Source organism: Notolepis coatsorum (genome assembly GCF_963971535.1).
Source record: "Notolepis coatsorum genome assembly, chromosome: 16".
Taxonomy (NCBI): domain Eukaryota; kingdom Metazoa; phylum Chordata; class Actinopteri; order Aulopiformes; family Paralepididae; genus Notolepis; species Notolepis coatsorum.
In genome coordinates this window covers 42196779-42213203 of record NC_140180.1, presented here as the reverse complement: position 1 = coordinate 42213203, position 16425 = coordinate 42196779, and the positions used below count along the sequence as shown (strand labels likewise).

Here is a 16425-nt window from a genome sequence, read left to right as displayed (position 1 = left end):
TAAAGTGGGTCGGTCTTCTCTGGCAGAGAGGCACAATAAACATTGGTATCAGTTTATCTTTAAGGCCATTGTCAGGAAATTACCAATTTATATCATAATGATGCTAGATTGGAATTACGGTCCCCATCTGACCTGCTCAAATATCTGGCGTATGCTTAAGGTCCCCCCCAAAAGGCACCCCCATGAGTACAGACTGAACTTGGAAAGTCGGCCTTTTGTTTTAATGCCCCGGCTTCTTGGAATGATCGACTCACGGTAAAAATCAATACCCCACTATCGTATGGTCAATTTAAAAACATGATCGCAAATATCCCCACTTCAGTAACTGTTTTACCTAGCCTGTAATCTTGATGTCGTTGGAAATTAGGGAAAACCTCCAATGATTATTTAGAGAATAAAAAAATAAAGGTTTGAATGAACAGGCAGCAAACGGGTTAAGACCACATGTTTCTCTTCTAAGTTGGAGCAGAAGAATACATAAATCCATGCATTGAGAAAGCAGTGTGTGTGGGGGGGCTTGTTCAACAACCTGAGAAGACAATGTCGTCTGCTGCTGTTGCGTGAACACTGCACATTTCAGGAGATATAAGTGCAGGATGTGCTTACTCGTCAAATAGACCAATGGGGGAGGAGAGGAGACAGACTTCATTCCACCAATGAGAAGAGGTAGGCTGCCTACACTGGAGTCTGTGTCATTTTAAATATGGATGCGGATTGGCCAGTGACATGGCAACATATATTATTGTTTAATCTTCTAGCTATACAAGTTTCTATATTAGCCATTATGTCAGGAAAAAAATATAGTTTACGAGCTTTAACATTACAGCCTGACCAATCTGTATTTTAGTGTGTTTGTCTCCATTTCAACGGCTAATCTATCAAAAATCAACTGCAAGATACATTTTAATTTGGTTTCATGCAATTTCTCCATATTCTGGTCGTTTAAAAAAAAATGAAATAATGTTTTATATATGCGGACGTGATCCATATTTCACACCATTCCGTATTTAATCCGACACCGGGACTGACTTTTAAAAATCAGACACCGGGACTGACTTTTTCCTTCGTTCTAAACTCATGAGTCAGCTTTGAGGGAGGACACACTGCTCTAACAACCTTGACATTTCACCCACAAGCCTGCCAGCAATAACAGTCATCGTGTGTTGAGCGTTGGCTGGCTGGCCTGCCCGCCTCCCTCCCACACGAAACAATACAACCAGGAAATGCTTCTCTTTTCTTCCCTCACACATTACTGTACACACACTATATCCCTACAAATTATATCAAGACCCAAGAGGGAATAAAATAAACAATGGAATTAAAGTTTAGAAGAAAAACAAAAACAAAAGTCATGTTCATAGTATTAAAAAAAGACTCACAGTACGTTTATGAAAAGAAAAAAAAGAAAAAAGTCAAATCTTTCTAGGACCATGTAAGGCAACGTATACTAACCCTAGTTAAAAGCCTGCAACTAGCTTGGAATTCTCACCCTTTTTACATCTCAAACTCTAACTACCCCTATGCATCTTCGGATGAGCTCAAATGGTGGAACATCCAACTGTACTGTAGAACCTCCACTTCCAACTGTACTATAGAACCTCCACTTCCAACTGTACTATAGAACCTCCACTTCCAACTGTACTGTAGAACCTCCACTTCCAACTGTACTGTAGAACCTCCACTTCCAACTGTACTGTAGGACGACTCACGAGGGGTTCCCCCAATTACAGAAACATGGGACTTGAGAACGTACAGAATGAAAACATGGAGAAGAGTCATACATGACTGGAAATGGAAGAAATTCAGGCCCCAAAAACAGTTTGTTTGTTTTTACATCAATAATAAAACATCAACTTTTTTTTTTGTATAGTCAAGCCTCAACGAGAAATGTCCATGCTACGTATTAGTTAACCCCTCTGACACATACACACTATTGGGAATTAAGACAGCACCAAGCAAGAGGACATGGAAAGAGAGCGAGAAGAGAGAGGGCGGGTGGCTAGAACTACAAGCTGTAGTGTTTGCCCTTGAACTTTTCTTGATAAATACTGATTTAACCTGTGGACATGGGCTAACTAGCAAGAATGTTGACAGGAGTGGGTGGTTAAGATTCTGGGTAGGGGTGGGTGGTTTAGAGTTTGGGTGGGCATGGAAGGGGTCGGTAGGGTGTAGGTTGAGGCATACAGGACAGGACCCTACAGGGGTTCAAGTCTATCCACACTTGTTACGGAATGGTGCGGGAAGTTTTGTTAAATCTATTTTTTTCTTTTTTCTTTTAACAAAGCCCTTATACTCTGCTAACTCAAGTCTCCTTCACACTGGAATCAACATCGTTGTTGTCATCACCATCGGATGTCAACATCATCGTTGTCATCATCGGATGTCCACATTGGAGGTTGCGATTGTTTCCATTTCCCGGTGATCCCGACGAGAGAGATGGCTTTCAACTGCTTCGATGGTTTTTATTTTCTCTCTGTCGCCTCTGAAGGGAGGTGTGGCGAGGACGGGGGTTGAGGTGAGGGGATAGGAGGCAGGAGAGAGGTTAGAGTTAGGGTTGGGGTAACAGAGGAGAGGTTTAAGGGGGGGGGGGTTGAGGTCAGGGCTGTTGGTTGTGTAGAAACCAGACATCCAGAGGGTTGTAGCAGGCAGCAGCCACATCATTCCTTCCTCACTCGGTTTCTAGGGGACCTTCTCAGGACGTCGTCTTCCAGTTTCTACAATTGGGAAATAAGAGGGAAGTTTAGAGACGAGAGGCAAGAGCTGAACAACTAGATTCGAGAGTCAGCGGGTGGCCTGAGCACAGCAGTGTTACAGGGTGCCAGACCGCCAAATGCCTTGCTTGCTCCAATGTTAGGGCAACAGTTTGGACCCAAGTGTAACTCCCGTCAGTTACTGCATTAACAAACATCGAAACAGGAAATAAACTCGGTCCATTTAGATTGTTTATGTTGTCAAGTTGAAACCGCCTATTTTATTTTGGTGCCTTGATTTAAAAGAAATTGCCATGAATACACAACTAATTCACCATCATATTTCAAAACGTGATCATGAGTTTGTCGTTACTGTTTTGATCATCTTCGGTTTTGGAAATATTAAGTGATTTGAAGCCAACCTTTGTTTGGAGTTACAAAACACTCCTCCCAATGCTTCATTGTTAAATGACCCCTCTCACCTCTTCACCTGTCGCCTCCGCGTCTTCATCTTCCTCCTCTTTTTCTGCCTCCTCTTCCTCTCTCTCTGCAGGGCTGTCCTCTTCATCGCTCTTCTTGTCTGTGGCTACTGGAGTACAACATTTGTTCTATGAGGAATGTGTGAAATATTCTTGGCACAATCACAGCCTGCCATAAACTGATCATCAAGAGTCACGTATCTTTCTGTTCAGGGAGTGAAGCCTGAACATACATTAACCTCTTAAGCCTGAGTCCTATTTTCTGAAAATCCGCCTACAAATACATACCTAAGTAAATGGAAGGATTGCTCTACTTCTACAAGGTCCATTTGCATGCATGTTTTTGGTATCTAGGGATATCTATGGATGTCAGGGAATGTATTCCAAGTGTCAGAAATATTGTGTCGGTTACTAGGCTTAAGTAAATTGTGATGAACCAAAGGAGAATATCAAACAAATTAGTTTCATCTTTGACTGAATAACACCATTCTAAAAATGACCAGACATGAAAAATTCAGCACCTTCTTGAGATCACGTGTACAAAAAAATCTAAGCAAATGAATAAAGGGAAGATGATTAAACAGGAGATTTTGTAGAGACTGTACTAGTACTGCATTCTGCCATACGGACACATGCAATTTGATTATCAGGCCTGTAAATGACCTTAGTATGGCCAAGTCGCACATCTATGGATCGGCCAAATAATGGCAGAGCTCAATCTGGATTTAGTATCAACAGGCGTGATTCACAAACCGTGAAATCTACTATAAGTAGTTACTTTTTTATAATGTAAATTATAAAAGGCGCCGCAATCCAGTGAAAAATGGCAGAGCTATGGACATTATACAAAAGTAACTGTACTTCATTCATGGTCTTTGCTGCCCTGTAATGGGCGCCTGGTGGTACTAAATCCAGATTTAACTCTGCAATTGGAAAGAGGAGATTTGGCCCGATTCATAGATGATGACTTGGCCATAATGAGGTAATTTATAGGCCTGATATTCTATATTGATATTTCAAATTGTATGTGTTCGGAATCCGGATGGCAAAATTCAGTACTGTATCTACAAACCCCCCTGTAAATTATCTGCCCTTTATTCATTTCTCTTAGATTTTTAGTAAACCGTTAAGATGGGGGAAAAAATATATAATCATTTATATTCTCCTTTGATTCATTACAATTTACTGAAGTGAATATTGAAGTAAGACACAATATTTCTGACACTGGGAATACATTCCAGAGGTCCATAGAACATGCAAATGGCCTTGTAGAAGTGGAGCAATCTTCCATTTACTTGGGTATGTACTTTTAGGCAAACTTTCTGAAAATATGGCAAGGGCTTAAGAGGTTAAAGCAACATCTTCATGTGTTTCCACTTTCCAGTACATTAATTTCAACAATGGCTGCACCCCACTGCTAGAAAATAACATTTAAATAAATAATTTGCAGAAATTCAGTATCTACTGCCCTTTTGTTTATCAAATACATATAGGACAATTGCAGTAAAATAAGTCAATTTATCATGGTAACTATCCAAATCCAGTCTAGGGGTAAAATTGTCTCATAAATAAATAACGTAGGGATCCTACATATTTTTGGTTTTCAAATTACATGCGTATCCAGACCTCAATTCTTAGACATTGCAGATATAACATTAATTCACTGAGTTGTACCTTTTAACTATAGGCTAATAACAATAATACTTAGTGACACACATTCTCCCTCAGGGGAAAATATTTTTAAGTGTGGCAGCACATTTTCCAAACCTTTAAAGACCTTGAAATCTGTGTCGGAATCCTGATTTAAAACATACGAGGGACTGATGGGGAATAACAAGGGGATTCAAACCTGGGTTACTCTTCACTTCCTCCTCCACTTGATCTTCCTCAGCCTTGTCTTCCTCCACTTCCGCCTCCGCCTCTGCCGCCTCTTCCTCCTTCTCGTTCTCTGCCTCCTCCTCCTTCACATCTGGCTGAGGTTCGTCTGTCTTCTTGTATTCTGCTGCTGGCGTAGCTGGGGTCTTCTTCTGTTGGGGACAGAAGGTTGTCAGTGGTTTTCCCCTCCATTAGCATTTCTTATAGCGAAAGGGTAACACCGTATACCTCTACAGTTTGTAGAGTTTTGTAGTAAAAACGGAGATCTAGGATCAGAAATACCACAGACTATAATGAATTAGATGGTCATAGAGTCCTTGTCAGTGATCCCAGGTCAGCATTTCAACTCGGATCCTCTGGAAAGAAACAAAGAGGAACAGCCTTCTTCACAAGGACTTTGTGAAACTCTTTGTTTCTTCATTGTCGACCCTCAGTCTTAGCTTATGCACCTGTAGCCTTGGACTCAGGTGGGCTTCAATTCTACCATTTGACTCAGAAACTCAACAAACGTGGCCCGTATTTTGTGTGGAAAACACCAGAATGAGCCTGAAGGGGATTCACCATCAGGATTAGGGGTGATTCACAGTCAGGATTAGGGGTGGGAATCACCAACGTGAGAATATTACCATGATACTTCAGCCAAAGTACAATTGTAAGGTTTGACGCTGAAATGTATTGCAATTCATCAGCCCATTATTGACCATAGCTGAAATAATACGGTACCTCGAGGGCAATAACATGTCAAGAGACTTTCACTCTTTTAAAACATGCAATGACCATCATCTTTATATTTTCAAGAATATAACCAGATAGAGAACATGATCAATTGTTTTTATTTAATTGATTTAAGCCAAATAATTACCACAGTAGTGGGCGTCAACATACTGATACAATATGAAGGGGGAAAGTATAGCAATATTAATATACTTCCATCAATACTTTATCCCACCCCTAGTCAGGATAGTCATTTCTACTCTACATCACAATGGGGAAATCTATGTGAGGACAACCAGATGTAAGAAGCCACAACTCACAAAAACAAGATGGGAGTATTATGGGACTAAAATTTTGAACTATTCTATGACAAGAGCTCTGATAAATAATCACCGGGAGAGTTCTGACGGAGGTGTTTTGATGGCTTGGTCCATTAAATTCTTCTTGTAAGCTCGAAAGGCTGAATTGAGACTGAGCTTTATGTGCAGAGCGCTGTGGATGGTGAGTAAGAATCACTTAGTTACTAGGTTGATAAATACCAGCTCTCATCACACAAATAGTCCCCCCCCCCCCCCGACAAGTACTGTGTGGATTAGGATTTGTCTGTGTGTTAAGAGTAAAAAAAAAATTTTTAAAATAAAAATAAAAGATGTGAGTGAATGAATGACAAACAAAAACTAAATAATCCATAATCCTGCGTTATTGGATTGAGCATGAAGGTATCTGCATTGTGTGTGTGTCTGACCTTCCCGGTGCAGCAGAAGATGATGATGAGCACAATGGGCAGGGCCACAGTGATGACGTACACCACCCACAGCCAGGGACGCTCCTCTGCTGCACTCAGCATCTGGGTGGCCAGGCCCGGCTGCAGAGGAAACACAAAAACAGTCAATGGATCAGGTCTGACAAGCGGTACAATTATTTGATACCTCGTAAAATTACGTTTGATTGGTTACCCTAAAAAAAAGATGTAATAGGTACACAAATATAACTTAAGGAAATCATTTTGCATTAGCCAAACACATTATATTTATAAATTAATTGAATTGAATGTTTGATTATTATTTGATGCAGTAGTTGGATTTCCACATTCCTATCTGTGACATACGTGAGTTTGTCATTATCACTGTATTTGTGACACCATGTGAACATCAGGTTAGTATAGGTAATGTTATGTTTTCTATGTGGTGTGTGTGTCATGGTGATTAATGCCTTTTTATTTATTTATTTCTTTGCCAGGTGCCGCCGTCCCTCCTCTGGAGAGCGCCGATTGCCTAATGAGTGGCAGCTGACGGCAACAGCCTCAGGGGACAACTCTGCGAGCATTTGTGTGCGAGTAAAAACCTCACACGGTCGCATTCGTGCCGAGTGCATGGGATTCACAGTCTCCCAAGTAGAGGACAGAACTTTATGAAACAATCCATTAGCTGATTATTTCCAAAAAGCTAAATGAGAGAGAGAGGGGGGGCTGGTGGGGAGGGGGAGCCAAAGAGAGGCCCCGACTGATGACGAAAGTGCAGGCAAGCAGGCAGCGAGAGACCAACTGAGCCACTGAGAAGAAGAAAAAGTACTACTTTCAACCACGACGATTAACGGCTGTAGACAATGTGGCCCATCCATCGCAGCCAACTCTAAACTTGTTACAGAGTCAACACAGTTTGAACTTGAAACCTTTAAGTTGCACAATGTCCATAAACAAAACCTCCAGGGGCCGACGCCTGACCCGAAACGCTGAGCCCCTCCAGACTACTTTCCAGCGGTTAGATGAGAGTAATCGCTCAAACGGAGAAGGATGAAATGGTCATCAAGTTCAACACTGCCACAGTAATGGCGCAAGAGGAACTCCCATTCTACAACATTTAAATCTCAGATCACACTGATGAAGAACAACGAGTTGAATGTGAATCCAACTAATGCAGACGATGGTGGCCTGTGCCGCATTTATAGGAGTGGTATCAAGACGACCTCTGGGAAAAGACTGGTGACAAAAGTGCCTCCACCCCCTACATAACCTTACTGTCAACACAGCATCAGTACAGGTGTCCTACACCACAGCCCAGAAACTAAAAATAGAAACAAACACTAGACTTCATTGTACCGAATTTTTTTTACTTAATTGTTGACAGGCCCGGTACGGTGCCGAAATTAACATCATGCATGGTGTTAGTCACTGTCAAAGATGAACAATTATAAATATTCTCCTTTGGTTAATTACAATTTACTCAAGCCTAGTAACAGACGCAATATTTCTGACACTGGGAATACATTCCCTGAGACCCATAGATGTCCCTAGATACCAAGAACATGCAAATGGTCCTTGTATAAGTGGAGCAATCTTCCATCTACTTGGGTATGTACATTTAGGCAAATCTTCAGAAAATATGGCTCGGGCTTAAGAGGTTAAGAGAGGTTAATGCATGTTCAGGCTTCACTCCCTGTCCCTGAGCAGAAATATACATGACTCTTGATGTTCAGTTCATCGATCGGGCTTAAGAGGTTAAAAAGGGTGACTTCAACAAAAACAATGCAGATTTATTTTGCACATAATCACATTATCCAAAAAATTTGTTTAAATATCAGTTTTTACGAGCGATGTCATTGAATCCTCGTGTTGTGTTAATTACAGCTCGATGAAATGCTGAAAAAATTGGGACTGCCACCTTATCATTTAATTTAGCTGTACAAGGATTCAATGTCCCAGATGACATCATTCACTGATGGCCATATTCAAACTCAGTCATAGTGGGAGTCGAACTGGTCAAACTAGATAGGAGGATGAGAAAGAAGCTGTACGCTTCTTCCACCCCTGCCCCTCTATGGAGGAGCTAGCCAAGAAGAGCATGTCCAGCCAGTGCCACAGACTCTTAACCCCCCCCCACACACACCACTAACTGCCTCGGCCAGTCCTTCGTGCCAGTGGCCATCATGCTCCACAACCAGGGGCATGGCCTACTGCCAGCAGCTGGAGAACCAACAGTGGCCAAAATTGAGAACTATTAGAAATGTCTGACTCTTGACCACTAAACCCTGTGTAGTGCAGTGTGTCTAGTGCAGTGGGTATACACTCATCTACACCTTTTTGTCAACAGTTTACCATTATTCATTACATTTGTATATTGCCTCCATTTATTGTCTTCCCATTACCCTGCCCACACCTGTACCCCCCCCCCCCCCCCCCCTTGCTGCTATGACACCTGAATTTCCCCAAGGGGATCAATAAAGGAATATCCCATCACATCATTCATCGTTATTGGGAGGGCAGAGAGAAGAGTACTCTATTTTTATTTCAATTTACACTGTAAATTGAATGTGGCATTTTCCGCACATATGCATTTCATTAGAGAGGTGCAGCGTCCCTGGAACAGTTTTGGGGTTCACTGCCTTGCTCAAGGGCACTTTTGGCAGATATGTTGGGCACCATAGAAGTAACGCCAAGCACCCTACAGTTGCCAGCTCATGGCAGGAGTACACCCTCCTGTGGGTAATGGGAATCAAACCGGCAACATTTTGGTTACTTGACGGCCTCTAGGCCGCCCTGCCACCTATTTTCTTATTCAGCGCAACTAAATATTTTATCATTAAAAAGTTCCATATTGCAGATTTAAGCAATAAAGTTATATCAGGGGCCTAAAAACTGGCAGTTTAAGATGATTTTAAACTATAGACTGTGAGCAGATAATCTACTAGCTCTGGGAGTCGAGCACAGATTAATCATTCAAATAATATTCCTTATGGCAATAGAACATCAATATCAATTACATTTAGAAGTGAAATGCCATAACTCAATTAAACGTTTTTCACTCTCAGTGACACAACCCCACAAGAGCATCATTTGACGCAACATCATGGTGACCATCTGGCACCACTACAAGCATTTCATCCCCCCATTGCCCAGTGACGGCTCAACCTCCTTATCCTGCCTGGCTGAAATCATCATCTTTGCTGAATTCTTCTAGATCTTACAGCTAATCTCACACCCAACTCGACAATCTTTTAGTTTAGACTCAAAATATTAAGGACAAAAAGTAGTTTCAACAATATCACACAATTAACATCCATGAGTTACATATTTACACTGATTTTGCTTTCCTGCAGGGCGTGATCATATAAGGCACATTGAGAAATGTATTTTAGTGTATTGTCATGCGATTTTATCAGCAGGCTTGTAACCTGATTGATTCCTACTGTTTTAATATTGTTTTTTAATTATTGTAGTGCTCATGTCACCTGCCCCAGAGACTACAGTTGCAAATTAGCCATTAAACTGGCATATTTACAGTAAATGTTCCTTAATATGCACAGTCTCTGTATTTTAAACCAATAAATAAAATCGATATTCTCCTGTGAAAGTCCTTCCTGATCTGACAACACATGGTACAGTGGAGTGTATAGCTTCTAACGGCGTGTGTGTGTTTAAGAACCTGATCTGGCAACACATGGTACAGTGGAGTGTATAGCTTCTCCTAACAGCGTGTGTGTTGAAGAACTTGATCTGGCAACACATGGTACAGTGGAGTGTATAGCTTCTAACGGCGTGTGTGTGTTTAAGAACCTGATCTGGCAACACATGGTACAGTGGAGTGTATAGCTTCTCCTAACAGCGTGTGTGTTGAAGAACTTGATCTGGCAACACATGATACAGTGGAGTGTATAGCTTCTCCTAACAGTGTGTGTGTTGAAGAACTTGATCTGACACACGTTAGAGTGAAGTGTTTGTGTTTAAAAACAGCCAGTGGAATGCCAGCGGAGTGATGGCTGATTAAGAATGGCAACTGACTGGGCCAGCAACAGAAGCAGTAGTGGAAGAAGCTAATGATGCGGAGAGCAGACAATGACTCTGTGCAAGCAGTGGAATGCTAGACATTCTCTGTGTGTGTGTGAGTGTGAGAGAGAGAGAGAGAGAGAGAGAGAGAGAGAGAGAGAGAGAGAGAGAGAGAGAGAGAGAGAGAGAGAGAGAGAGAAATAGAGACCGAGACAAAGAGAGAAAGAGACATAGATGGTGAAACAGAAAAAAACGAGAGAGAGAGAGCAAGGGAGAGAGAGAGCGAGGTGAAAGAGCCAGGGTTAGAGTGGGAGTGGAGCATTAAGGGCCAATGTGCCCGGCATCCCAGGAATCCACCTTCAGGAGGAGAAGAAAAAAAGGCCATCATGAGGCCGTCAGGAATTCTGATGAGTGGCTGCCTGGTTGGCCAAACCAACGGCTAATGTCGGACTACGAGCCAACCACCACCACTCCCCTCTGTCGTCTCACAACACACACAGGGCTTGATGCCTGAGCTGCAGCAGAGCGATACCACCACCTAGAGGTACTCTGATGGAAGGTGAGGTGTGAGAGTATACTTTCATAGTAATATATATTAGTACTATATACTTGCAAGGACTTTTTTATTGCTATACTTGCATGTGTTCTGGACATAGTGCAAGCCTTTTGGGGCTGTGAGGACATACAGATTGGTCCCGATTTGGAAAAGGATTAATTTCAATGTAAGGTTTAGGGTGAGAATTAGGCCTCTTAGTCGATTAATGGTCAGCTTGGCCATAGTCGTTTTTTTTTATGCTGAATGAGTTATATCCTGAAGAATTATAAGCTCTGGTAAGTATTATATTTAAAAGGAGATAAGTATGCATGAGTGTACGTGGGGAACTAAATGTTACAGATTGAATCACCTAATGGATTAGTCGACGGTTAGTCATGACTTATTAGAATGTCTTTAGTTGAAGACAGCCCTACGTATAATTACGGTAAGTTAAGGTTCAAGTAAGCGTTGAGGTTAGGGGCCATTGAGTGAAAGTAGTAACTGCAGGATGCAGTGTGTGCGTGCACATAATGGAACTAAACAACAAGACGTTAACAGGTTGTCACCAGTCGGGGTGACAATTGCAGACAACTGTAGCGATTGTAGTTGTGACAAAACTATTTCTCAGCCCTTTAGACTGGATTACCACTGAAGTGGGATCAACAGCTGTTAAGCTCTCCGTCACACTTTTGCTTGCTTGCGTGCGTGCGTGCGCGCATGCTTGTGTGCGTGCGTGCGTATGTGTGACAGACTAACCACTGGGAGATTTCCCTGCTACCATATTATTTCTATATCATGGACAATAACATATGAAGTACTTTATACCGTATGTCTTTCCATACTGTCAAGACCTCAGACCGTCACCATCACAAAAAACCTAAGACCCCATGGGAAACACCTGTGTGTGTACAGTTTGTGTTAACAATATATATGAAAGATCCATTAGCACACAAGAGATTCCAGGATGTTTTTCAGCGCCGAGACCAAAAACAAAAAACGTCTCAAAACAAGATTGACTAGTAACTAACAAACAGCAGCCCACAATTCTATATCCAGATGACATCACAAATTCAAAATCCTCTCCGATTCTAGCTTAACAAATTGACTGCCAGACCCGAGATTTCTCGGGTTTTGATAAGTTTTCTTTTATTCGATTTTTTCCCCCCATTTTCATTATTCATCCACGTTGGGTTACCATAGGAAATCATTCTGAAATCCCAAAAGTGAAATACCGGCAGGTAACATGTTTTAACACGACTTATCTCTGGTTTGGCGCCGAATGTGTTAAGAGGTTAAACTGAAACAGGAAAACCTGGTCTTTTTTTCAACTATTTAGAAAACGAAATTTAAGATTTGATATAGAATTCACACTTTTAATTGAAGTTCCCCATCAGAAGGGAACAAACATGGTTAATTCCCTTTCAGCTGTTCATACATAATTTTCTACAAGACGTATGAACTGGGGCTATCGCATGTTTATCCAAAAACGACTTGCAATCCTGCAACAGAATCATAACCTGTGTTGCGATTCATCTGTCGTGGCCCCCCCACATTATCAGACCACCCCACAACTAGATTTCCTATTTTGATGTAATGACACATCCTCAATGTTTCTCGTCTTGCATTAAAAGTCTTATACATTGCTCGACTGTTTGTCTTACCCACCCTGGCCTGCCACCACAAATAACCTACCAATCAATGTGTCTGAAATACTGAGACTGTACCAAACATTTATTCAGACTCTGCGTTGGCTTTCTCAATACATTCGATTCTCAATTATTCTCCAATGGATCTTTTAACCTTTACATAGGAAAGATTGAGTGAGCACACTTGTTTCTTTCCCAGAAACACCCAGCTTCACACGTTCACGCCTAGGAGCTGCCAAGTACAGTCAGTCACACTGTTCTACTCTTCACACTGAGCTGTGCCAATGGAGCAATTAGGGCGGTTAGGTGCCTTGCTCAAGGGGATCTTGCTGGTAGTCATTTAGGGAGGAGAGAGCATTACTCAAATCATTGGGTCTCATTCGCCAACGGACTTAGGACAAGAAATTTGCGCTAAGGGCCATTTAAGACATCTTAGATTTTGGGATTCCCCAACCGTCCCTAAGCTTGGATTCGGCTTTATTTTTGGAGGAATCATAGTGATTCCTTCATGTCAACTCTACAGGCCTCCTTGGAATTAATTAATCATAATTTAAATAAGACAATATTTGTACAATAAAAAAATTACGCATTTGATGTCGGAAAAATAAATAAAATAAAATCCAAGTTTAGGGACGGTTGGGGAATCCCAAAATCTAAGATGTCTTAAATGGCCCTGAGAGCTAATTTTTTGTCTCAAGTCCGTTGGAGAATGAGACCCATTGCTCTTACTCCCGATTGTCTTAGCCAGTTCAGGGCTTCAAACTGGTGACCTCCTTGTCCTAAGCGTGCTTAATCTAATCTAGGCTACTATCCTGTACCATCCCCTCCTAAATGCAGTAGTCTGCCCCATCACCCACCTCTGCAGCTCCCTCAGCGGCCTTCTTCAAGCCCCAGCCGTCATTGGCCCAGCGTTCTGCTGTGCTGCGGTCGTTGGTGATGAAGAAGTTGTCGAAAAAAATGTCATTGGACATGGACCAGAGCTCCAACCCCACGGCGTTGAAGGGAGTCATCCTGAAGGGGTGCAGGTCCTCAAAGAAGGCTGGGTTGGCCACCTTCCTGGGCTTCCACACACCCTGGAGGAAGTACAACACAGAGGGCGTTTGTGAGAAAAACCACAACACACACAAAACAAACAGACATCCGATGTGACATTTCTGTGAGATCATGCATGTGCCATGACATAATGTCAAGTTATGTTTGAAGAATAATTAATGATGTACATTTGCACTTAATCCATGTATGGGAAGTGACACCTAGTCTACCATCTATTGACTAGCATCTATTGACGGCTGTGCTGTCCCAATGAATCGGATGCAAGGTCCTGTCATTGTGCCGTGTGTGTCGTTTTGGGGAACTTTGTAAGTTGATATCTTTGCACCGTTGTCAGCAAGACAAATTAATGTATTCATTAAGGCATGTAAACATGTTATCTTGTTTACTGATGGGTTTTGCAGACTGTTTAAGTTAAGATTTTCACAGGTAATATTCAGTATTTATTCAGGTAATATTCACAATTCTCAACATCTTATCCAAACTAACCGGAAAAAAAGATATAAGCCAATATGAAGAATATACGACCGTAACCCTTTGGTTGCCAAAAATGGAGATCTATGTTTCTGTGGCACAGCGCTTTGAGTGCCGGAAACGTAGATCTACGTTTCTGTTTCGGTATTTCTTTTATTCGCTATTACCATTCATAATTCATCAGGGCAGCCTGTGCATGCTGTACTGAATGCGTCTGAGATCGCAGAGGGTCAATACCACCGCCTACCGCCTTGCGGCCGCTATTACACTCCATTTTGAAACAATGTAGTTTGTTTTCTGGGCCGAGCTGAGCCGTGCGGGCGGGGCCAAAATTCTCCGGCCAATCGCTTACAACGATGCATCAACCCCCCCCCCCCCCCGTTCATATGCAATGCCGGATAACGTGGGACGGACTACCGCGACCAGTACTTGGAATGGCGATCAGATAATTAGATACTTTTTTTTGCATTACATCAGAGACAAGGTAAGGACTATATTACCAATCTTGTGTTGATCCGATATTTTGATCCCGCGATTGAAGCCTGTCTGTGTGGAATGTGTGTGTGCTGTGTCCCGTTGGTCATCATCACGGCACGGATGGGCGCCCCGCTCTAAACCACATTTCATGCTTGCATGAGGAAGGATAATACCGATGGTTAAAAGATCTTTTAACCTTTACATAGGAAAGATTGAGTGAGCACACTTGCTTCTTTCCCAGAAACACCCAGCTTCACACGTTCACGCCTAGGAGCTGCCGAGTACAGTCAGTCACACTGTTCTACTCTTCACACTGAGCTGTGCCAATGGAGCAATTAGGGCGGTTAGGTGCCTTGCTCAAGGGGATCTTGCTGGTAGTCATTTAGGGAGGAGAGAGCATTACTCATTGCTCTTACTCCCGATTGTTTTAGCCAGTTCAGGGATTCAATCTAGTTGTGCAGGCTGTCCTGAATAGGTCTGAGATCACAAACGTCCAATACCGCCGTCGAACGCCTTGCGGCCGGTATTGCACATCCTTGGAAACTCTGGCTTGGCCTGTACGTCGATCTAAAAAGTCCGGTCTGGGTTTTCCTAGTCAGGCATGGCGAGCGGTTATAACACATGGATTGAGGATAATAAAGTACTCCCGATTCATGTTCTTTGGTGGATTATGTTGGCAACACGATCGACATCAATACTTGGAATGGCGATGAGATAATTGGAATATTATTTTTGCAGTACATCCTAGTCAAGGTAAAGGCTATATGGTATCAATCTTGCGTTGATCCGAGCATGCCTTCATTGTGATCCGAAAGTGTTACTGTAACGTTACTCCACAACGTATGCCGTTGGTGACGATCGAAGCATAGAACCACCCCCCCTTTCATGCATGCATGATGAAGCATAATACCGATAATATAGCGTTGATTTCAGATTGATTGTTGATCCAGGCGAGGAATGCCACGGTTTCTAAATGCACTAAACGCTGCATAGCGGCGTTTCCTGGGATTACACAGAATTACTCTAAAACTATACTTTTATTCACCACGGTATAAAACGGGAATGTATGGATAAAAAAAATAAAACGTTTTCACAAATTGAACAATAGATACTCGATGTCAAATGGGCAATAGTTTTATATCTAGTTTTAGCCCTGCAAACACCGGCATGTATCCCCATTCATTAAAACGTTGGCATTCTTGCCACACGGCTCACAGCGACCTCTGGCGCTGAAAGTATTAAGGATATATAATCTTAATAAGAATATAAGCTAGTATTAAGGATATATGACCTGAATAAGGATATAAACTAGTATTAAGAATACACATTTTATTAAGATAAAGCAGATTTGATGCATTGTGTAATTGCTCTAGTGTTTCAATTTGCTGTGAAAAAGGCAGGGGGAGGAGTTGTAAACTGAAGGGTTACCTGGTAGTTGGGATTGTCAATCATGGGCGACTTCCATTTGCCCTTGTAGTTGGGGTTGTCAACCACTGGCCGTTGCCAGGCGCCACAGCCGGGTGCAGACTCGCATAGAGCGTTGGGAACCTGGGGCGCCTCCCATTCTCCATCCATATCCTGATCCCTATAATAAAAAAAAAAAAAAAAAAGGGCAGGGGAGAGTTAGGAAAAGTTATGAGAACTTAGGCAATGACGTGAGACAAGCAGAAACTTTGAAAGAAGAAGTTAGTTTGTTGGGGGACATCTAGTGGTAATGCGGGTA

At 42.2% G+C, this 16425-nt stretch overlaps 1 protein-coding gene across 1 annotated transcript in view; it reads right to left on the bottom strand.

The window, feature by feature from the left end:
- Positions 1-1814: 1814 nt before the first annotated feature.
- The window catches only part of canx (calnexin), a 52125-nt gene continuing 37514 nt past the window's right edge, over positions 1815-16425 (bottom strand). Inside the window, exons 10-15 of the mRNA XM_084332298.1 lie at positions 16131-16287; positions 13559-13774; positions 6504-6623; positions 5019-5196; positions 3173-3279; positions 1815-2714 (exon numbers count right to left, since the gene is read on the bottom strand). Of these exons, the coding sequence (XP_084188424.1) occupies positions 2658-2714; positions 3173-3279; positions 5019-5196; positions 6504-6623; positions 13559-13774; positions 16131-16287 (835 nt within the window). The 3' untranslated portion in view covers positions 1815-2657. The remainder of the gene's footprint in view (positions 2715-3172; positions 3280-5018; positions 5197-6503; positions 6624-13558; positions 13775-16130; positions 16288-16425) is intronic.